Raw genomic sequence first — 25,419 nt, forward strand, 5'->3', positions numbered from 1 at the left:
CAAGCAATTCTCCTGCCTCAGCCTTCCGAGTATCTGGGATTACAGGTGCCCGCCACCACACCCAGCGAATTTTTGTATTTTCGGTAGAGATGGGTTTTGCCATATTGCTGGGCTGGTCTTGAACTCCTGACCTTAGGTGATCCACCCACCTCGGCCTCCCAAAGTGCTGGGATTATAGGCATGAGCTACTGCACCTGGTCAGTTGCGGTGTTTTAAATATGTCCTTTAGATCAAGCTTGTTAATTCTGTGGTTAATATCTACGTAGATACTAATTTTTTTTGTTATGTGATCTAGCAAAGGTTGAAAGAACTGTACTGAAATTTTTGGTGGTGGATTGCCACTATTTTCTTGTAACCTATCAATTTTTACCATGTATATTCTATGACATTTTATTAGCCATATATATGTTTAAAATTTTTAGATCATCCTAGTGGTACTGTACCATTTTATACTTATGTAATAATGTAAGTAATATTACATTATGTATGTCAGATATAGTTCTATATCTAATAATGCTTTTTCTCTTTAAATGTATTTGTCTGATATTAATTGATACTTGCTTAAAGAATTGTATTTGCTAGATATGGGTTTTCCATCATTTTATACTTTGCTTTTCTGTATCCTTATGTTTTGTATGTATCTCTTTTGAATAGCCAATACCTGAGTTTATAAAAAGTCTAATTAAACAATATATGCCTCATAACTGTTAAATTGAAATCGTTTATGGTTTTTGTCACTATTATTATGTTTGGAATTATTGCCTTTTTAAATTCTTACTCTGGAACTGGAAAGAATGGTAAAATAACTCTGTTTTCAAATAGAAACTCCTTGCTGCTCCTTCAAGGAAAGCCAAATGGAGGTTTAAAAGTCCTCTCCATTTCCCTACCAAAACAAAAGCAACAAAAAAGAAAATTAAAAATCCTCATTCTCCGGAAATGCTTGAAGAAGGGAAAAAATAAGTTGGAGAGACAATGATTGACAAAAATGACATCTGTATTTATTTTTAATAAAAAAATGTAATGTAGAGCCATGGCCTTATTCTTCTAAACTTCTGTGGGACTTACACAGTTTATTATGTAAGTCTCTGTAATTCAAGTTACCCAGAAAGTTCAATTTCGTGGTGATTATCATTGCCTATTGAAAGTGCATCTAATTTGTTATAACAGGAACCCTGTAGGGGAGATAATTGTATGTTGTTAGCAATGAATATATGTAAACCTTTAAAAATGAATTACTGTTTTTGATAGAACATGTTTAAATTAAGGTAGTCTGTGTTCAATTATTGGAAGCAGGGAGTGAACACTCTAAGATATAAAATAGCCTAGGGTGAAACACCTTATTTTATGAAAAACTAATTTTTAGGAGCATTTTCTTTCATACTGTGGAAAAAAATCCCTGAAAGATGAACAGACTTTGACAGCTGTTACAGGTGAGAGCCTCAAGTAAAGATAATATTAAATGTTTTCCTTAAATGCTATTGCCCAGATAATGAATATACATAATTGAAAACTGAGATTACTGTATACTTTACTTTGTTCTCTCTGCCAGAGTCCTACACACTGTATTAGTTGTTAGAGTTGTGGAACTTAACTGAAGCTTTCTCTGGATTCCAGGTAACTTTGTTCTTTTGTTTTTGTTTTTGTTCTTGCTTTTTTCCTGCAGAATTGATATATGGGCCTGAAATATATTAAGGTAGATCTTCCAATCTTAGATAATCCTGAGTTTTGTTGTTAATGCATTCTTTGCATTGATGATTGCCAGTAAGAAGTATGCTGTGATGTGAAAAGCATAGGAACCAGGGATGAGAGGTCCAAGGTTAAATTTAAACTCTGTATCTTCCTAGCTGCATAACCTGGACAAGTCAGCTAACCACAAACACTTCAATTTTGTCATCCTTGAAGAGGACATATTGAAAACATTGTTCTACCTACCTCATAGAGCAATTGTGTCTTGTAGTTATTCAGATGAGACAATGTATGTGAAATAATTATGTAACATAACACACCATAAAAATGTTGGCTATATTTGGTGCAACAAAGCTACTATTCCACAGCCTGGATTCTATTGTCTTTACATCAATTCTTTAGTAATTATGAACTTACATAGTATTTGACTTTTATATATGTTTCAGGAATGCAATATCTAACTTGTTCATGAGGTGCTTTATTTTCATAGCAAAGCATATAAACAACTACCCATGACAAATGTATTTGTTCTTAAATGATTTTTCAAAATTTTCTTAGTAAAAGCACAGGAGTTACTGAAGTAGCACCTATCTTGAAAAGTCAAATTAAAATGATTATTGTTTGTGTAGATATATAAATGTGTGTACGTGTGTGTGTGTGTGTGTAATTTTTTCGTATGTGATTGGTATAAAAGATAACTGTTTTGTCATAGAACCTGCATATTTTTATCTAAATATATGTTAGTGCCATTTTAGTCATTATACTCTTTTCACGTTTTAAACTTCCAGTTAGAGACAAAACTTTTGAAAATTGCCTAGAGAAATGCTGCTGTTGAGTTTACTTTCTTCTGAAAGAATATCTTTTCCTGTAATGGGAGGTACAATGTTTTTGTACAGAGCTACTTCACTCCCACAGTCATAGGTCATCAAGAAGAGCATCTACATCCCCAAATGTTTCAGAGTGTAAGTCAAAAACTCTTACAGTTTCACTTCTTTTCATGTGTCTCGTAGATGTTTTCAGAATATTTTCAACTGCATGGCTTGACAGCCTTGGGATTCCCTCACACATTCAGTCTTTTTTGGATCAATCTGGTGTGAGCGTGAAGACTGGGAGTTGTGGAGCCCAGTTAGCCAATGATTGCAATTGTCCAGGAGACAGATGATAGTAATTAAGTTTCCATCAGCCTGAACTCAGGGGACAGAAGATAGATATTCTGTATGTAGAAGTAAGCACTTCTTCCCTGGGGATGATTTTTACCTTCCAGAGGACAATCCGCAATGTCTGAAGATAGTTTTAGTTGTTGCAACTGAGGGAGGGATGCTAACAGTACCTAGTGGTTAGAGGTCTGGAATGCTGCTAAACATACTATAATGTGCAACTCCCCGCAGCAAAGAATTATCCGGCCCCAAATGTAGATAGTGGTGACTTTCAGAAGCCTCAGTGTAGATAGTACCTGAAGTCCTCAGAGGGAATAACAGCATCTGAAGTGTGAGGGAGGAGTCTAATCCAGAAAACACCAATAGACAAGGAGCATGCCCCTGGTCACAGAAGCAGAGAAGAATCTGGAGAGTGGTATTACGAAAACCAAAGTGAGGAAAGAATTTCAATTTGGGAGTAGTAATCAACATTCAATGGAGCCAAAATTTAAGTAAAATGAGGACTGTTGAGTCTAATGGGGTTAGGTGGTGTATTGGATATTCTTCATTTGCCTCTTAAAATTCACGTTCTATCTTTCTCCATCCTGTTTTATTCCTAGAGAAGGTTGACCTAACAGACTTCATCAAGGGTTCTCTTGTCCTCTGGCTTTCAGCTGGATTCTGACAATGAGAGGTCCTGAAAATAGAAGAGTACGAGGAGAGAGTGCAAGTTGTTTCTGCCTGAAGCTCTGTCCCTGCTGGGCCTCAGAGTGACGGGGGCAGTATTTCTCTTCCAAAAGCTAAAGCTCCCATTGGGCAGCTCTTTCCTATAACTGCAGGTCTCACTGGTTTCTTGACCCCTCCAGGCCTGTGGGTAGTAGTCACTTTCACCTGTTAATAGGTGGTGCTTCAGTATCTCTTGTTAGTTTCCTGCCTACACCCTTGTAAATCGACTTTTCTTTAAACTCCCTTCAATCATACCTTTTCTGTTTTGTGCTGTTTCCTGCCAGGGACCTGCCTGACACAGAGGTCATTGTTGATCTGTCAGAACCACTTTCAGTGGAATAGTTGAGGCAGATAGGTGGAAAAATAAATAGAAAGAAAGGAAGATTAAATACATTGTTTTTCTTTTTTTTTTTTTTTTTTTTTTTTTTGCACGGAGTTTTGGGAATGAAGAGAAGGAGAATACTAGAGACAATAATAGGTAGTAATAATTTGGAAGAACCAGGACAAGTTTTTAAATAAGAGATGGAAAGTTGTTTTTAGGTTGTGAATAAAAAACATAGAGGGAGGGGACAGAATTATAATATGAGTAAAAAAGAAATTTGAATGTGTTATAATCCGATTAAAAGCACAGATGACAATATTAGTCTCACGTAGAAATACATCTTTGAGAACAATAAAATGGAAAATAGATGAGCTAATAGATGTGGGGTAAAAAATGAGGCAAGTTCATGCCTGGTAGGCTTGGTTTCTACTGAGATGTTGAAAGAAAGTCGTTTAAGGATTTAAGAGAGGCAGACTGAGGAGAATAATGAAGGTTTGGAATAGCTGCTTTGGGAAACGGAAGAGGGATCTGTTTGTGGAACAAGCTATAGGCCCTAGTTGAAGAGCACTGACTGGTTGATACATGTATGAAATATTGAGAAAGATACAATTTTGTTGAGTAGGACTTACCAGCTAGTAGTTAGGAAAAGAGAGATCAGATGGTTGAAGTGATTGGAAGTTTGGGGATTTAAATGATAAGTGCTTTGGAAGAATAAGGGGATAAAAATGCGGGAAGCGCCAGTAGCAAGGTGATTGATGACATCTGTCAAGTGTTTAGGCTGCACGGGAAGGTGACAATGGAGAAAGGCAGTGTCGAACAGGCAAGACTGAGAAATTGCAGGTCTTAAGCAACATGTGGTTTGGTAGAAAAGAATTGAGAGGGATGGGTGCGGTGGCTCAAGTTTGTAATCCCAGCACATTGGGAAGCCGAAGCGGGCGGATCACTTGAGGTCAGGAGTTCGAGACCAGCCTGGCTAACGTGGTGAAACCCCGTCTCTACTAAAATACAAAAAATTAGCCAGGCTTGGTGGAGGTGGCCTGTACCCCAGCTATTCGGGAGGCTGAGGCAGGAGAATCGCTTGAACCTGGGAGGCAGAGGTTGCAGTGAGCCGAGATAGCACCATTGCATTTCACTCCAGTCCAGTTGACAGTGCAAGACTCTGTCTCAAAAAAAAAAAAAAAAAAAAAAAAAGAATTGAGAGAACTGGAAGGGTAGATAACTATCATCAGAGAATGGGATATTGAAGTTGAAGGGAAGTTGGCAGTAAAAGTAAAAGGAAGAACTGCATGCCAGAATATGTCAGCTAATCAGAGGGGCATGAGTGGATGACATTTTCTTCACTGAAATCCAATATAAGCTGGGTTCCAGAATATAAGATTTCAACATTAATAAATAAGTAAAATTAAAATGTCACTATATCTTTTAATTTAAGAAATGTGTGCTCCCCTCTTAGACTAAATCCGTTGAAAAGAAAGAACGATTATATCTTACACATTTGTATCATCTTTTCTATTATTTAACATAATTCTTTGTATGTATTAGACACTCAGATAATTGTAGAATATTTGAAAGGGAACAAAAATATATAAAATTTGTGTCATGAGATAATATATTAGATATATTTGAATAGATAAGTATATGATTAAATTTTATTCTATAATACATTCAGTATAAAACTTCAAAATGAATTTCTTATTTATTATGGGCTAAGCTTTATTTTGTTTTCAAACTTAATTTAATTTGCTTATTGTGGTATCTACAGTCATTCTGAAATGGCAGTTTTTTTCGGACTTCTCTCTTTCAATTCACATACATAAAAGTTTGAATAAGTTTCTAATATAGAGAAATGTGAGTGGTGTGTTTGGCATAGATTAATTGAATCCCAACTTCATGATAAATTAACTTTTATTTACATAAGCTGATCCTTAAAGTCATATATCTATGTACTGTATGCACCATTTTACTTCATGTATATCTGTTAATTATAATGAAAACTAACATTGGAGTAATGTCAGTGTCAGGTACTGCTCTAGTTTACATAATTTACTCATTTTTCCTCTCACAACAACCCAATGAACACGTGCTATTATTTTTCTTACTTTACAGATGAGGAAACAGTAGAGAGGTTAACTAATTTGCCCAAAGTCACAAAATCAGTGAATGAATTCAAACCTAGGAGATCTAGTGTTCAAGATATTAACCACCACTACAGTATAGACATATGAATACAAATGTCGACATGTTTATCTTCTATTGCTTGTTTGAATGTTTGTTTTCTTTACCTTAAGATTCCTGAGATCAAGGACACTGGCTGGTAAATGGCATCTTATCAATAAGTATTTTATGAACAAATAAATGAATGAGCTTCTGACTTTACAGGATAATTTTGGTATTTCCTCCAAAGTTTCCTATTAGTTTACAACTAACACTCTTGGCTTTTCCTTCAAGTCCATTCCAGTTATTATTTGGGTGATTTGTTATGAGACATGTTATGACATTTTAAGCCTTTACATTTAAAACGTCATTCTTTTGCTGAGACAAAAATGATCTCTTCTCCTCTTCCTCCTCCTGCCAAAAGAATTGCAGATTAAGTGTTTACATGAGGGGAGTTTGTAATCCAGGATTTCTGCAGCAGCGGGCTTCAAATATTCTAGGCAAATCCTGCTTTTTGTTCAATTCTTCCTGATGAGTGTTGTGATAAAAGCTTCACCTTGGCATCTATTAGTCATCGAGTGCTTACTTTGAGAATGGTTGCTATCATCATTTACTCTCTAAACAGGTGCCACCTAGTTACTTTTGTTTTGGCAATTATGGGTTAAATACATTCCTGAGCCTAGTCCTGCTTAAGCTTGCTAGTTCTCTATTTTAAATTAAGGCATGGTAGGTTATTTCTTTCAAGAGTAAAGGTTTCTTTAAGCAGAAATCTTTCAAATTACTCATTTTTTTTCTTGTTTTTGTAGATGAGTCTTTCACTGTTCAGCCTTGCTTTACTGCGCCTGGCTGACAAAACTGCATTACATTGCAGTTAACAATGGCTAATGATTAAAAAGGGCTTATATTTTATTCTTAAAGTATTGCTCTCTTTTAAGATGCTTATTTGACTATTCTTCCTTACTACCTTGCTACCATTCTTTTAAGTATTTATTTTCAGTCCATGGAATTAATGTCAATTTATAAAGAGCTGTTCCACTGAGGAGTTTTTGAATTATAACTATATTATGCAAGGATCCCATTTTTTGCTACAGTTTTTTAGGTCCAGTAATTCCTTAGCAAAGAATTCTGTATTGGATTAATACATTTGTTAGCAATTACTTGATAGGAGAAAACATGTTGAACTATTACTTTAAAGCTACTTATTTTATATATAATTACCCTGAATGTCTCCTTTCTAGCACTTTTTCTCCATGTGATATGCCTGTTCTTCATCAAGTTAGAAATAGTCCATGGGGCAATTAAAATTACTTTCCCAATTGATAAAGAAGAATAGAGGATGGAATTTTAGATTAATGAGCAAAAACACTCAGTACCTATTGAAGTGACCATATGTTAGGAAGTAGTCAGAGTCAGGAATTCTATCTCACCCACTTTTGTTTCACCAAAATCTAGTACAATCGCAGACCTTCTTCCCCTCCACCGCCATCCCATTTGTTTCCTCCTTTCTTCCCTTCCTGCAATTGAGACATAGGATTTTAGAGTCTAGGACAGAGATAAAACTGGAGATGTGAATTTGAGAGTGGCCTTAATATAAATGGTAGTTAAGATTATGAACTGGAGGACATTACCTGGGGTGTTTAGAAGATAAATCAGCAAAGGAAACTTGGAAGGAATAGTCAGTGGAATAGAAGGCAAACAAGCAGTGAGTTTTCAAATCAGCCAAAGAAGTGACTTGAAAAGGGGAAGAGGCCAGACGCGGTGGCTCATACCTGTAATCTCAGCACTTTGGGAGGATGAGGCAGGCGGATCACTTGAGGTCAGGAGTTCGAAACCACCCTGGCCAACATGGTGAAACCCCGTCTCTACTAAAAATGCAAAAATTAGCCAGGGGTGGTAGCACATGCCAGTAGTCCCAGCTACTCGAGTGGCTGAGACAGGCAAATCACTCAAACTCATGAGGCGGAGGTTGCAGTGAGCCAAGATCACACCACTGCACTCCAGCCTGGGCCACAGAATGAGACTCCATCTCAAAACAAAACAAAACAAAACAAAACAAACAAAAAACAGGGTGGGAGGTGGTGTAGAAAATAGTCAACTATGACACATGCTTTTAAGAGGGAGACAAAAAAATAAGGAATAAGAATTGGCTATTAAATTTGACTCTAAGTACTTGGAACAAAGGCCTGATTGGAGTGAGATGAAAAAAAAAATTGGAAGTGAGGAATAAAGATGGTGACTTTAGATACCTCTTTTGAGAGAGATGATTGTAAAGGAAAGCAGAGAAGTGAGTGATAGCTGGAAAATTTAAGTTATAGGTGGGTGTATTTTAAACAGTGGGCAATTTAAAAATTCACATATAAGCCAATATAAATAATACAACATAGACAAGGAAGAATGAGATGATGCAGAGAGGGGTGTAATAATTACAGGAGAGTAATTACTACATGGATAAAAAGAGTAGGATTCACAGTACAGTTTGATCAGTTGGCATTAGATGGAATGGACACTTCTTCCATCGTGATGTCAGCAGAAACAGTGTTTCCTTCAGCTGTGCACTTCAGATCTGGTGATGGAAAGATGAAGTAGGTCTCATCTGATATGTTCTATTTTCTCAATGAAGTATGAGTAAGATGAAATGTTTGAAGTGGAGGAAAGTGATATAAAAGGCTTATGGAAAGGAGAGAAGCTATAGCAATAGTCATTTAGGAGAGTGAAAAGTAGACTTTGTGGCAAATGTCTGATTTCAACATTGAGCTGCCACAGGAAAACATGCAAATCTGCTTTAAACAAGTAAAGTACCCTTTTCTGGGTACTTATCAAGTGCCACATCTTTAATTGTAGGCCATATTATGTCAGCACCATTATTTCTCTACTGTGATTCAGAAACCTAGGAATTTCTTTTATCTTGCTCTTCATCTCATTGTTCATTTAGACATTTTGAACATATTTTATTTTTCACTTCCATGTTTCTGTGTTGGAGGACAGACTTCCAAATGTTTTCAAGGGAAATAAAGGTAGAACTTACACTTCACTTCTCTGATTCTCTGTTTTACTGTTTATAAAATGGGAGTAATACTTTCTATGTACAGATTTGTGGTTAAGAATTAGAGATGATATGTATAAAATACTGACCCATAATAGGCAATCAACAAATGAATATTGTAATTTTATTACCACTAAATATTATTCTTCCACCCAGAGAATAAAAAGATCTTGCTTCCTCTTTAAAATACAACTTTAACTTGGCACAGTGTTTCTAAGTTTCTTACGCATTAATTTGGTTGGAACATAAAATATTTTACTGAATGATATTTTGTATTTTGGGCTTTATAATGTTTTTAGGGCCTTGGTAATGTAATACTTGAGAAAGAATAGACTTCAAACAGAAAATTTATTTCCTCATGAGATTTTATTTTTATTACACAAAGAAAATTATAATGAATAATGTAATTTGAAAAGCCCAAACAATAATAACAGTGAGGAGGGAAAATGTAGTAAAAAAGACAAAACGTAACTTGAAAGGGATTTTTGAAAAATGTCGTAAATATTATCCACATCCTCTTTGTTTATTAATAATGTTGCTGAAGACAGCTGTGTTTTGTAATCAAGCATTGTATCAATTTGAGTACCTAATACTAAGAAATGCTAATAACTTGATTGTTGCATCAGTCATTTTTGTCAAATTAGCATAACCATGCCCATGCCCATACTCTGTGTTCACTAAAGCAATATAGATACTACCAAAACCATCATCCAATGCCTAAAGGATAAACATGAGATATTGACATAGTGAATCTTCATTCAATATCTTCTTCTTCTATTTTGGTATGCTCTAGGGCATGTACCTCTCTTTCAGGTAGTAACCCATATTCATTTAGGAAAGACTCCACATCCCCAGCAAAAAATTCTTCAGCAAACTGATCAGCAACACTAATAAAATTGCTTATGAGTTCCCCACCTTTATAGATGAGCAGTGTAGGAAGTACATCTAAGGAAAAGCGGTCCCCAGCACCTGTATTCGAAGCTTTTATTTTACAAAACTTAACTATAGGGTATTCTGCTGCAAGACATGTTAAACTACTGTTTAGAGCATCACAGCCCTTAATACCATCTTCATAAATGTGAACAACTATTGTGGTGATCTTCTGTTCCTTTTCAATTGTTTCTAGGAATTGCTCTCCAGTTTCCAGCTCATACACAAACCCATATCTAGGCCCAAAACTCAGCTTCTGGTGCATATCCTGCATACACTGTCTACGGTATTTACGAAGGCAGTTTTCATCCTCTTTCTCTTTATGGATTAGTTCATATTCTTGAATGCTCATCTGAGAATAAAGAAATGATAGAAATTATTAAGTCAGAAGTTTTATTCCTTAGATATACCAAGCCCATTCTCAACCAAAGGAGTTTACTTTTGCTCTTTTCTCTGCCTGGACCACCTACCTTTCACTCCTGATGTGCCTTTCTCTTTCACCTCATTCAAGCTTTTGTTTAAATGTCACCTTCCTTGATTACTTTATTTAAAAAGTCCCCATCTCATGCTCTCCACTCTTTATGCTGGTTTATTTTCTTTATAGCAACAAACACTATTATATCTTATAACTTACTGATTTTTTGGAATATGCGGGATGGAATTCAAGTAAGACAGCTTTTCCTACTATTTGGAGTTCATCAGATCATCCAAGAGGTTAACTTTTGGACCAGCAGCATCAGCTTCACTTGGGAACTTCTTGGAAATGCTAATATTTGGGCACCACCCTAGGTTTACTGAATTAGAACCTATAAGACCGAGGCTAAGTAATCCGTATTTTAACAAACCCTTCAGGTTATTATTATTCACTAGTTTGGGCTGAAGTAAGAAAAGGCCCAAATTCCATTTTCTAAGATAGCTACTTTTCCTTACAGTTGGAATATAAAGTTACCTGCAAGGCCTTTCATAATAGCTACTCCATTATTAATGTATTTAATAGAATATTAAGTAACCATTCCCCCAGCCAAAAAAGAGAAAAAGATAAAAAGGAACAATGGGACATAGTGTGATTAATAGATGTGGAGCAGCTCAGAACCATGCAAGTTAGATGGTTCCCATGTGGGATCATCTGCTGCCTCTTACTCATGTAACCTCTCAAACAGCAAATGCTATCAATTTTTAAAGTAGAGGAGAATTGAGAACACATGAAACTAATGTTTATGAAAAACATTCATAAGTGTTGGGCACGTCACATAGATTATGTTATCCAATCCTTACAAATAACCTCTGAGATAGGTATCATTAGTGTCATTTTACAGAAGACACTGAGATTTAAGTTAAGTAAAAGTTTATGACGCTTTCATTACTTCTTTCTTTTGTTTCTGTTTCTTATATTTGTTTCCCTAATGTCCTCATTATTTTCCTTATCATATTTTTTTCTGTTTTAAGATTACTGTCTCAGGATGGGTATGGGAGTTCATGCCTGTAATCACAGCACTTTGGCAGGCCGAGGAAGGTGGATTGTTTGAGCCCAGGAGAACAGACTGGGCAATATGGTGAAACTCCATCTCTACAAAAAATGGTGGCGCAGCCTATAGTCCCAGCTACTTGGGAGGCTGTGGCAGGAGAATCGCTTGAACCCAGGAGGTGGAGGTTGCAGTGAGCCAAGATTGTGCCACTACACTCCAGCCGGGGTGACAGAACGAGACTCTGTCTCAAAATAATAATAATAGTAATAATAATAATAATAATAATAATAATATTGTCCCAATTTAGTTTTAACCCTAAAAATTTCCAGTGTTTTATATAATTTTTATGTTGCTGCTATAGTTCTGTTAATTTAACAGACCAAACCACACAAATTTGACTTGAAGATGTATTTGAGTATTTATATGAAAACTTGTTTCATTCACATATTCAGGCATATAGATGTGTAGGCATTCAGATACATTTCCAAAGTTTAACCTTGGCATAAAATTTTTAATAATGATTATGTGTCACATTAGTGTAGTATTTTACATGTTTCAACATAGTTTTACATTTATTTTTCTTTATATGTTTTCAAAACAAGTGGAGCAGGTTTGTTATGATTCCCCAGATGGAATTTTCTGTATTTTGCTTTCTCATATTGTGAAACTACCTCTAGATCAACTCATGTATTTGTAACTAATTCTTTCCATAACTGTAGGTATTCTTGGTATGGAAGGCCACAATAGGCATTCACTTCATTTCCATTTTTTTTTGCCAGCATAAGCAATATTGTAATCAATATATTTTGTAATAGTCTAAAATGATTCTCTAGATTGATTTAGATTAGAAAACACATTGTAAATTATTTATTACTGATTTTTGTATTATCTTACCTTTCTGCTGACTCGTTCCTTTGAATCTTTGCCATTCCTACTCTGAGGAGAAGACATTTGCCTGAGAATCTCCTTCTTGCTAGGTGGAATTGAATCACTGTCTTGACTCTCTAATTTAAACTTTCTCCAGTCGTTTATTACTCCTTTAGGTCCTGGAATGAAATGAAAAATAAATTGTTTTCCTTTATATTTTCAAAAGGACTATTGGGATAACTGAAATTTGTATAAGTATTGTCATGGAATAAACTTATTATCTCCTGCATCAGAAACAAACATCTTGTTTGGACTAGAAATTTCTGACTGCCCTGCTCATAAAAATATACTCCCACATTAATCTTGTTAAATGGGTTTTGGTAAAGAATCTTTTGGAAACATTTGCACTAATGAAAATATAAATTATGCACCTTGAACTACTGGCAAAAGGTTGGGGTTAATATGTTTAAAAATTAGAGTCCAGGTAGAAGACTAGAATTTTGGAAAAAATAGCACTTTTATTACCTAAGAAAAAAACTTCAGCAACAAACTAATATTGGCATTACAGTATTAATAAAGGAAACCAGGAATGTTGGGGAAACAAAATAACAATAGTATGTAAAGAACAACTGGTGAGCACGGGGCCTGACCTCAATAAAACTAAAATGGCTTTAGGAAAATTATTATGAGACCATCCCATTCTTCTAAGATTCTAGGACTATTTTACAAACATAGAAAGAATAGGATTGGCAGATTTTTTTTTTTTTTTTTTTGAGCTGGAGTCTTGCTCTGTTGCCCAGGCTGGAGTGTAGGGGTGTGATTTTGGCTCACTGCAACCTCCACCTCCTGGGTTCAAGTGATTCTCCTGCCTCAGTCTCCTGAGTAGCTGGGACTACAGGTGCATGCCACCACGCCTGGCTGATTTTGGTATTTTTAGTAGAGATGGGATTTCACTATGTTGGCCAGGCTGGTCTTGAACTCCTGACCTCAAGTAATCTACCCACCTCAGTCTCCCAAAGTGCTGGGATTACAAGTGTGAGCCACCATGCCCGGCCAGATTGGCAGATTTAAGTAAAACTAATTAAATGAAGAATGATTCAACTGGAATTCTGATATTCAGTTGACCTGATGACTAACAACATTATTCACTTAAGAAAGTCTTAAATTCTTTAAAACAAGGAATATTAAACTGATTATCATTTCTAAAGCTTAGCTATATCCACACCTTTAATGTCTGTATTCTATATCGTATTCTATATGTGGATGTATTCCTTCTTTCTCCTCCATATTACCTAATAATTTTTATTTGTTTTATATATGGTATATATTTAATATAAATGTGTTATGAATGTATGTATATTATATGCAGGCAATCAAAGCTTTTGGTTTTCCCATATAGTGTTCATATCAATATTTTTAGATAAGTTTTATGCATATTCGAAATATACATGTGTACATGTTTGTTTAAAAAAGAGAATCCATTTTGTTCCTGTTTTCTACAAATGGTGGTGTATTATATGCATTTTTCCTTACCTTGTTTTTTCTGTTTCATACTATATCTTGGAGAGTTTTTTGGTATACACACATGAAGAAGTTCTTCCTTAATTAGAAAATGGAAGCATGGTGTTCCATTGTGTAGATATACATAATTGACTTAAACAGTTTCGTAGTGATCTACATTGTTGTTTCCAGTTTTTTCTATGACATATGACGCTGAGTGAAGAATCTTGTGCATACATTTTTAAAACTCTGTGCAGGTATAGTTATGGTTATATAAGTAAAATTCCCTGGTCAAAGGGCATATACATTACTAATTTTGATATTGCTAGGTTGCCCCTACAGAGATTGTACCGGTTTACACTGCTATCAGCAATGTATGAGGGTGCCAAAAATGTGTTATTAAACTTAATTACTTTCACTATAGTTTTTTGTGTTACTATTTTCTTTTTCTTTTTTCCCCCATGAATAGTCTGTCCTATCTTTTGCTCATTGTTCTATTTGGTAATTGGTTCCTTTTCTTATCTATTTGTAGGAGCTCTTCATATATATTAGGAAACTGACGCTGTTGATTGAGTTGCAAATGTTTTTCCCCTATTTGTTAAATGCTTTTTGACTTTTGTTCGTGGTGACTTTTACCAGACAGCAACTATTTCTTCCTTTTTTTCCCTGTCTCCCACTTTCCCTCCATCCCTTCATCTATCCATCCTTCCTTCCTTTTTATAAATGAATTTACCAACCTTTTCTTCAGTGGTCTTTTTGTTGTTGTTTTTGTTTTTGTCATACTTAGGAAGGTATTCCTCACATTGCTATTATAAAATAAATCTCCACACATTTTGGCTGGTAGTCTTGTGAATTCTTTCAAGCTTCTGGCTAAATTTAATGGCTCAATCCAAATTAAAAGAGAGAGGAAATTACCATTCAAATAAGATTCAATAGAGTTAAATCGGAATTTTTAAATTTAAGTCAGGATATTTAAGTTTTTTAAGCTCTTAGGAGTGGCATATAGATAGCCAAACATAATTTAACAGATTAAGAAAACAGACTCTGGACAAAGTGAAGTGTTAGGTTTTCTGGAGGAATACTGAAACTTATTTATTCAAAAAAAATAACGGGAATATCTTATCATTCCCTTTTTTTTTTAGATTAGAAAACTGAAATTAAAGGCCATTTAGTTACCTTTTGGTCTAACCTTGTTTACAGTGAAAGTTTGTAGTGAGGGTGGGGTATAATCAGGAGAGGGGAAAGTGACTTAATTATAGTGTAGATAAGAGGTCTTGTGATAACTGGTCAGCAAGAAATTACCAATAAGTAGTGTTTTTTTTTTTTACTCTTTGACATCTAAATAAAACTGTTAGGAATTATTTGATTTCAAAAACTAATTTTCCCACTCAAATATTTTTTAGATTAGTCTAACAATTTATATAAAGATATTACTTAAAGTACATACTGAATAATGTCAATAAGAACATTAGATATTGCCATATTTAATTTTAAGTTAATAATTATTTTTTCTTCTTGCTTTGCTTGCCTGTATGTGTGGCCTGTCCTTCAAAGTCTTCCTCCAAACTTTGACTTTTGGCTTCTTCCATTTTAGGGATTCGATTTGATATAATCTATAGGAGGAACAAAGAAATAATAATGACACAAGAATTCCAGGATGTACATACATATATATATATACAGATAAATATATAGGTATATGCATATTTATAGTCTCCTGCTTCCAGATTCCGTAAGTAGGCTAAGGATAATCACTCAGTGATAAAGTATTTAGAATGTTTCTGTCCGCAATGTAAAAGGACATTAATTTAACATGTATTATTAAAGATGTCTGGACTTAAGGATTTTATATAATTCATCATTTGTCTTTTCTTAAGTGTTCCAGTTAAGTCTATGTGGTTAGTGAACATTATTTATTACTGATTTTCCTAATTTCATAATATTATGTGAAATTTGAATATATAAGAAGTAATATATGTTATTTATTTCATATAATAAAAATTAATAATTATATACTTGCTATGAACACTATGTGTCAGGCATTGTTTAAATTATTTTATGTGTCAAAACTCATTTAATTCTCATATAGCCATATGTGGTAGGGACAAATGTTAATGACATGTTATAACCGAGGAAGCTGAAGGGCAGGGAGTTTAAGTTGCTTGCCCAAGATCACACAGTAAGTGGTGGAGCAAAGATTTGAACCTACATTGTCTGACTTTGGAGCCAACTCTTAATCATTACACTATTATGGAAATTAACATACTATAATAGAGTCATTTTTCTCAGTATGATTTGGCCAATCGAATCTTTGAATTGGCATTAAAGAATGATGGTCTAAGGAACACTATTCAATAGCATCTCTCCATACCATGGGGCAAGTTTTCATGACAACAGTATCCACCAAGCAAATGAAAATAGCCAGTAGCTAAGCCTATAGTTTTTTGTTTTTTTGTTTTTTTTTTTAAGTTTTTTGAGAGAGGGTCTAACTCTGTTTTCCAGGCTTCATTCAGTACAATGGTGCTATCTTAGCTCACTGCAGCCTCAAACTCCTGGACTCAAGTGAGTCCACGTCAGTCTCCTGAGTGGTGGGGACTACAGGTGTGTGCCACCACGCCCTGCTAATTATTTTTTTATTTTTTGGTATGTTGCCCAGGCTAGTGTCGAACTTCTGGCCTCAAATGATCCTCCCACCTTGGCCTCTCAAAGTGCTGGGATTATAGGAGTGAGCCCACACTCTGCCAGTTTATAGTATTTTTTACAGGCTAAAATAGAAAATCACTAAAAGCACTTGGATTTTTATTCATATGAAACTCCTTGGTGCCCTCATGTAGAATCTATTTATTCTTTCGTTCTATCTGGTTCACACTCACATCAAATATATTTCCTATTACAGCTTTGGACTATCTGGAAAACTCAATTATTATACAAACTAACATATTCCCTCAAGTGTTCATATAGTTGTGATTTTCCTGAAGTTTTCAAGTCAGGGAGGATATACTAACAGTAGATAAATTATCTTATTTTTACACTTTATTCTTTCACTTTTTTGGCTTTGCCTCCTTCTTTCGAAGTCAGTTTTAGGCACTAATATCGCACAGTTTATACTTTGAAACTCATCTTAGTTTTCTGTTGATTTACACTTCAATCCTGCATTTGGTTTGTGTGGTGCTTTCCCAAGGCGCAGGGTGGTAAGACAGAACTCTCTCTCTTAATTTCTCTTCTGCCTTTACCTTTGGTCTCCACACTTGGAGTGGTCCTGTAATTTTGTTTCTCTTTTTGCAATCCCTATCCAGAATCACTGGAGGTCAAATGTCTTTGCCAATTTGATTTTTTCCATTTGAACAAGGAAAGACTGTGAAGGGAAAGCCAATCAATTTCACAATGTTTAGGTAAGTATAAATGTAATAAAGAATATTATATTTGAATGGATTTAGTAATTAAAAAGTATAATGGAAAATGGAAAGTAAAAGCTGCTGGACAGAAAAGCCATTTTATTTCTTACTGCAACTATTTACAAATAAATTTTGATCTGAAAAGACATGAAAATTTTTGCTTCAAAAGAAAACTACAAAACAAAGAAATGTAAATTTATTTGATAATTTCAATAGCTTTTCAGTTCTCAGAAAAATAGAGACTCAATCCAGTCTCTTTACTTTTTAAGACTGGATTGTTAATTTGGGGTTACTACTATTCTCAGTAAATATACATAAGTTTAAGGAAATCTAAAAATAATTTTATTTCAAATGCTGAAGATACAGGGCACAGCTTCCTTCTTGAATTGCTTGCTGTTTACCTAGTTGACAATCTACTGGGAAAAATAAATTCCTTTTTCAGAAAAGGTTTTCACCAATTTCAAGGAATCCCTTTATTAAAAGATAATCCAGTTACTTAGGACAAAACTTATTTGTTGATTGGATTAATATATGTTGAGAATAGACTATATGCTAGACATTTTCCTGGGCTCTGAATTACATGAAGAACAAAACTCTTCCAGTATGACACTCACTAATACTAAGACTTAAATCAGCTGGGTTGCCTGTTTAAGTCAAGGACAGAGTCCATCCTTATCTAATATCTCCATTTGAGTTAGAGTACAAGGATTGGCAAACATTGGTACTGTTTACTGCCAGGGAAGCAGTGAATAGATTGAAAGAAAAATATTAAGACATGAATGTGTTTGTCTGCACTGCTTGAAGCACCTAGAGGAAGACACAAGTAGAATATTATTAGCTATTAATAGATTTCATCTACTTTCCTATTAATTTATCCTGTCACCAACTCACTATGGGGTTTTCTGATTGTCCCCAAATCTTATCTTTTTCAAAATTTACATTAGCATCATACAAGTAATTTTTTAAAAATCTTTTTTAGACAGACTCTCACTCTACTGCCCAGGCTGGAGTGCAGTGGCATAATCTCCCCTCACTGCAACATCTGCCTTCCAGGTTCAAGAATTCTTGTGCCTCAGCCTTCCAACTAGCTGGGATTACAGGCATGGGCCACCACACCTGGCTAATTTTTGTATTTTTAGTAGAGATGGGGTTTTACCATGTTGTCCAGGCTGGTGTCAATCACCTGACCACAAGTGAACCACCTGCCTTGGCCTCCCAAAGTGCTGGGATTACAGGCGTGAGCCACTGTGCCCGGTTGGTATAAGCAATTTAATTGGAATATTTGCAAGGTGCTTAGATCTCGGCACATGGTAACTGCTCTAGGAGTCGGTTAGATAAAATAAAAATACATCTTTTACATATGTGTATGCAATGTATCAGTCATTTAAAAATATAAACATTTCATTTACAATGCTATTATTTCGTGGTTAAAAGATTTCATGTCTACTTTAGGCTAAAACATTTAAAATGACAATAGGATTATTACAGGGCTTTGGGTAAGCACATTTTCGTGTGATTGGAAATTGGTAATAAAGTAAGGCAAGAAGACAGAAGGTAAAAATCTTGCCTTCACCAAGATTTACTTGGTTCAAAAGAATTATTGTATTTTCCACATCACAAAATTATGAAAAACTGCGATTTTGTATTTTTTAAAATTTTTAAATAGTTATATTACTGTTTCAATTAAAACCTGTAATAAGTAAAAATTGTATATGGATCCTTTGACAGAATAATGTGCATTTAAAAGAATATTATCACCCTCTTCAAAAGTAATAGTAAAAACTAATATTGGGGAGAAACACAGCTTAAAATAGAATTTTACCAAGTTAGGGTTTTATTTTCCTCTTAATTTAGGATTTTAATACTTTTAAATAGTAGTTTATAGAGAATAACACTTCTCAAACCTTGTCCTCAAAATTCTAACACCTCCCAACTATGGCTTAGTAATTACCAAGAAATAAAATGAGACAAATATAAATGGTCCTGCATGTTGTTCCTGTTTCATATATGATAGCGAGGATCTAGAATACAAAGGAAGTGAGTAAAATTTTTAAACATTAGTTTTAAAAGACTTTTTTTTAAAAAAAATCTACTCCTAAACATTTCATTATCATCATTATCCTTGGTCACATGACAATTGTCAGTCACTTCAAACCTGTTTAATCTAATCAGACTATCTAGTTTTAAATTAACTTGTATATTCTCAGGATTGCTTAAGAAGAGCTTAGCTTTCAAGACTAGCTATTGTAGTTTACTGGTAGATTTTCAAATAGTTGGAATTATCTAATCACTGTGTGATATAGACTGACTTCTCTCCTAGCATCCACAACAACTTATAGCATTTATTTTTACATGTTTTTCTCCACTATTGTAAATTCTTTGAGGACGGAGGCAATTTTTTACTTGTTGTTGTACCTCTTATAATCATTTCATACATTGTAAATACTTCATAAATGACAGTGGCAAATTTTGAAGAACCTACTATGTGCGGGGTACTCAAGACACTATTTTTAATCCACACAAAATTATTATCCTTGTTTTTCAGAGGTGAATTGTAGACTCTGAGAGATTCAGTGACTTACCAGAGCTCACAGAGGTATAGAGGGGGTATAGAGCCAGGTTTCAAATCTCTGACTGTCAAATCTCCAAAATTTCTATTTTTTCCATTACACCATTCCACTTCAATAAAATGCTTAATGAATGAATGTGTTAACCACAGAAGCCGACCTAATTTTTTTGTATATGCATTAAAACCAAGATGAGGAAATGGAAAGCAATAAATCAATAAGTCACCGTGTCTCTAAATTCCTTGAGACAGTACTTATTTGAATGATATATTTTTGCTTTGGATTAAACCTCATTAGTTTATACTGAATGTAATAGGATAGTTTCTTTCTTTCTTTCTTTTCTTCTTCCTTTTTTTTTTGTTTTTTGAGACAGAGTCTCGCTCTGTAGCCCAGGCTGGAGTGTAGTGGCATGATCTCACTCACTGTTACCTCTGCCTCCCGGGTCCCTGTTCAAGCAATTCTCCTGCCTCAGCCTCCTGAGTAACTGGGATTACAGGCACACGCCACTATGCCCAGCTAATTTTTGTATTTTTAGTAGAGACGGGGTTTCACCATGTTGACCAGGCTGGTCTTGAACTCCTGACCTTGTGATCCACCCGCCTCAGCCTCCCAAAGTGGTTGGGATTACAGGCGTGAGCCACCGCACCTGGCCTATTTCATGTTAATGGAATTAATTTTAACTGACTAATAACGACTCTAGAACATCAGTATAAAAGACCTGCTGTTGGTTTTTGACAATCATATGAATTGATTGAGAACTTATCATCAGTCTTGCATCTCTAGGTCATTTGTAAAAGCAAGTGTAATATGCAGTATGCATCAATTATACATAAAAATAAAGCTAGGAAATGTTCTTTCTAGAACTACTCTTACACGTGGCCAAGTTATGGAAACATTACACTGTGAGCTTTGTGTGGAGATTTATATTGTAAAGTGAGATATTTCACTCATGGATTCGTATCAACCAATAAAAAAATTAATCCTATATTCCAAAGAATAGTATTTGATTTTTAAAATGTATTTGAAGTTACAATTCTACAGATTCAGAGATCTTTAAGATCAATTTCTAAAATAAGTCTATTTGTTTCTTAAGCTTCTTATGATCTAGCCCAAGTTTTGTATAAAATCTCAGTGTGTGGCTTATGTTTGAAAACTAACACTTCAGTCTCTCAAACTTTCTGCCACTCGTCTATTCGTCAGAAGTCATAAATAAACACAGTTCCTTGGTACCTTTGTCTGCTTGGGCTGCTATAACGAAATATAGACTGTGTGGCTTGAAAAACAGAAGTTAATTTTCTCATAGTTCCAGAGGCTAAACGTCTCAGATAAAGATCTAGTAAAGCTGGCTTCTGGTGCGGGCCTGGTTCCTGGCGTGCAGATGTCTGCCTTCTCACTGTGTCCTCATATGACCGAGAGTGGGTTAGCTCCCCGGTGTCTTTTCTTGTAATCCTATGGGATCAGAGCCATACCCGTTGACCTCATGTAACTTTAATTTCTTCTACAAAGCCCCTATTTCCAAATACTGTCATATTGGGGGTTAGGGGCTCAATGTATGAATTTTGAGGGAATATAATTCAATTCATAGCTCCTGGATCTGACTTTTGCAAAGAATGACTTTACACAGATGTCCACTATTTCTTTATCTCCATAGCCTGCCTTTTCTTTAATTCCTAAAGCTTTGAGCCTCTGGATTTTTCAGGGTTCCCCACCTACCCTTTAAAATTGCAGTTGGGGAAATGAGGCATACCTAAAATTAACTCTTTCTTTTTTTTTTTTTTTTTTTTGACTATTTACTAGTTCTTTCCATGCCTGTGGACCCCCAATCCTGGGATGCCATAGAAGAGCCCACAAAAATATAGGCCAGTGGCCGGGTGCGGTGACTCATGCCTGTAATCCCAGCACTTTGGGAGGCCGAGGCGGGCGGATCACGGGGTCAGGAGATAGAGATCATCCTGGCTAACACGGTGAAACCCCGTCTGTACTAAAAATACAAAAAATTAGCTGGGCGTGGTGGTGGGCGCCTGTAGTCCCAGCAACTCGGAGGCCGAGGCAGGAGAATGGCGTGAACCTGGGAGGCGGAGCTTGCAGTGAGCCGAGATCGCGCCACTGCACTCCAGCCTGGGCCACAGAGCGAGACTCCAATTAAAAAAAAAAAAAATTATATATATATACATATATATATATGCGCGCCAGCATTCCCCTGCATGTTAGGTAATACAAATGCCAGTTATTTATTTGGCCAGTTTCTGGCTTGTTTTGAAGTTAAGGAAAATATTAGTATTCTATACTAACTGCAGTAAAATTAAGGATATTGCTCTAAAAAATTAAATCAGAAAAGTGGTGTACAGACTTAGTATAGAGCATATATACTCACTTTAGTCCAGGTAAGATCAAGTAACTAGTAGAATATCTAAAATATATATCATATGCAATATTTTCCACACAGAGAAAAATATTTTTAGCATTTCAATAACTGTTATTATCCTTAGCAAACTAAAAGGTTGATGCTCAGTAGAAATAATAGACTTTATTTAGAAGGTCTGAGGTTCAGGTAAATGTATCCGCATTCCTTTTTTCTTTTTCAATTATGATGAAAGGTTTTCACAGTCTTATTCTGATACTGGTTTCCCCAAGTACAAAGTAAAGAAATTAAACAGCCAAACATTAAATTATCTGTTTACTTATAGCATACCTGACATCTTTCCATGGATGTACAAAACGCAGAAAACATAGAGCACTGAAGTAGCTCCAATGTAAAATTTTCAGAGTAAGATTGTTTTTTGTTTTGTCAAATTTAAAATAAACAATCTTTTTTCTTTCGTTTACGTGAAAGCATATATTCATATTCCCTTTTGGAAACACATAGAGTAAGAAACTGTTTCAGAGAAGGTGCTGCACTAAAAAGGCATTATTATGACTGAACATGATTAAACATGGGATAGAAATAACAGACTGGAAATCAAGTACGGAAGTGAAATGCCTGTTTAACTCAACTGAAGTGAAATTTAGTAAGTTATCTAGCTTGAAGGCACTATCTGGCACATATTATGTTTTGAGATGGCTAAAACTAAGAAAAATTGCTATGTGGGCAAAACTGACAAAAATTCTGCTTCATTTTATTGCTAGAAATCTACATTTGGCATCTTGATCTGTGTCCACAGAGTGTCACACTGTGTTCTAGTCACCCTTGCAGGGCTTTATGCCCTATTTTTCTCTGCCTCTAACTGTACATCTCCTTAGGTCTCTGCTTTCCTGTTTTCTAAGGTGACTGTGAGCTAATCTGATCAACTAAGCCAAGCTAATGTGCTCGCCAATACAGATACATTAATATGAAGTGTTTTAACCCCTTCCATGAATATCTTCCCCAATGCCATATTGGACTCTATAGAAAGTAGTTCTGCCTTTCCTTTCTTATTACAATAAATTATCAGTGGTGAGAATTTCATATCAGATAGCTTTGACAACACCATGTCAGATCACAAAAGTATTACTGGGCTTGTGGAGACTTTCAGTGTCTCTACAAGAGACACAAAGGAGATTTTATACCTCATAACAATTAATTTCTTGAATTAATTGGAAGTGAAAAATGGGAATGATTATTTGATTTGAATGTAGCATACTTGTTTTCCAACGAATTGTCTTCCTTACCCATGATTTTGCAGATCATAAGTGATTTTCTGTTTGATTTTCCTTTTTGCATTTATGTTGTAATGCTTTATATATCTTTTCTGAATTTCAGTTCTCTAATGGAGTAAGACAAAACTTAGGGTTTTTGTTACTACCTTCAATTATGTTAGTTGTTAATTTTGGGATAGATCAACTTTTACATTTTGTGGTATCATAATAAGAGTTTTCTTTAAAATTAAATTTTGAGACGGATAGTGGAATACAGGACACGTGGTCCTCAAAATGCCTATAACAAATTAGAAAATTGTTGGCAGTCAGCAAATGTTAGTTTTCTTTCTTTTAAATACAAAACACTCATCTTGATGCTGTTGAAAAATTTCCTTACTTTATGCCTGACTTCCCCCTACCCCCAGTATGTAGATAAAGTTCATAAGAACTTTGATAGAAAAACTATGATAGAAATTTTGACATAAGACACTATAGAACAGATGTAATATTTTCTGTTTCTACCCTACTCAAATAGTTTTGCTTTTTCAACATCTATGGGACTGGGCAGGGGAGTTGTAGGGAGCCTTTTAAACAATTTGTATGTCAGGAATGCATAGCAAATATCAATTTCCTGTCTGTTATCCTGTATCATCAATAAAAAAAATTTACTCTGGAAATATGAGCTTTAAAAGTCATAACTGAATTCTTGTTCCTAGTGAAAAGACATCCACCAATCCAATTTTGCTATTACAACATACAGATATTCTTTTACTTGTTCTGGAGAAAATAGAATTTATAACCGCCATCTTTTTAAAAGTGTCTCTTTATCTTGTAAATATACATATTCCTGTACATATTGTTTGAATTCCATTGCAGACATTATTATGAATGGTTCATATATATTTTGATAATGACATATAATGTCAAATCCACTTATAAACATAATATTTAGGCAGAAATCGTCTTGATGAATTAGATGATCTCTAAGTTTTTTCTAGCTTTAATATTAGGTGATTCTAAGTAGCACGTACAATGGACAATATGTATATTATATATATTTAAAATGGATTCTATAGTGAGAAGTTATTTTTGCAGTTAATAAAAATACTTCATTGCAAATCAATTACTGCACTCATTTTCATAATGCAAAACTGTAAGGTTTATTGGTAATAATAATAACCTCCATGGGAACAAAATAGAAAAAAAAAAAAAAAACAACTGAAAGAAAATTTTCACTGAATTTAACAAATATCAACAAACTCTCAGTGTTCTTTTCTTTTAAAACCATTATTTCTGTTCCATTAAATTTCTAAAGTAACCTTTCAAAACAAACATTATTTCTACTTTAAAAATTAAAAACCACCAACAAACCACCGCCACAATAACATACTACTAAGGAAAAGCCTCAAAACATGCCTTAGCGCTGGATGAATATAGTAGTCCTCACTTACCTGAGGTTTTGCTTTCTGTGATTTCAGTTACCCTTGGTCAACCTTGGTCCAAAAATATTAAATGAAAAATTCCAGAAATAAACAATTCAAAAGTTTTAGATTGTGCAGTGTACTGAGTAGCTTGATGAAATCTCACACTATCCTGCTCTGTCTGGCCTGGGACATGAATCATCTCTTTGTCTACCATATCCACACCATACGCATTACTCTCTTGGTTATCGGATTGACTATTGCAGTGCTTGTGTTCAAGTAACCCTTATTTACTTAATAAGGTCCCAAAGCACAAGTGTTGTGATGCTAGCATATTGTTATAAAGCTTCTATTTTATTATTAGTGATTATTAACCTCTGACTGTGTCTAATTTATAAATTAAACTTTATCATAGGTATGAATGTTTAGGAAAAAAACATAGTATACACAGGGTTCATTCAGTTCTATCTATGGTTTTAGGCATCCAGTGGGGGTCCTGGAACATATCCCCCTTGGAAAAGGGGCAACTACCGCACTCCCTTTCCAACTTGGGAGCCAGATCTTCCAACATAAAGTTCAAGGACTCATCAT

The 25,419-nt window shown here is 34.8% G+C and overlaps 1 protein-coding gene across 4 annotated transcripts in view; it reads right to left on the reverse strand.

Annotated features, from left to right (window-relative positions):
- Nucleotides 1-9,414: 9,414 nt before the first annotated feature.
- Nucleotides 9,415-25,419, reverse strand: part of PDC (phosducin) — an 80,294-nt gene continuing 64,289 nt past the window's right edge. For 3 of the 4 annotated variants that reach the window (XM_078001579.1, XM_078001590.1, XM_001107723.5), the window contains 3 exons: nt 15,359-15,443; nt 12,358-12,509; nt 9,415-10,349 (listed from right to left, as the gene is read on the reverse strand). In XM_078001579.1, the coding sequence (XP_077857705.1) occupies nt 9,822-10,349; nt 12,358-12,509; nt 15,359-15,443 (765 nt within the window). In that variant the 3' untranslated portion in view covers nt 9,415-9,821. Of the gene's footprint in view, nt 10,350-12,357; nt 12,510-14,567; nt 14,708-15,358; nt 15,444-25,419 lie in introns of those variants that run through there. The other variant, XM_078001596.1, reaches the window with a different exon arrangement.

The sequence above is a fragment of the Macaca mulatta genome, chromosome 1 (genome assembly GCF_049350105.2).
Source record: "Macaca mulatta isolate MMU2019108-1 chromosome 1, T2T-MMU8v2.0, whole genome shotgun sequence".
Lineage (NCBI taxonomy): Eukaryota > Metazoa > Chordata > Mammalia > Primates > Cercopithecidae > Macaca > Macaca mulatta.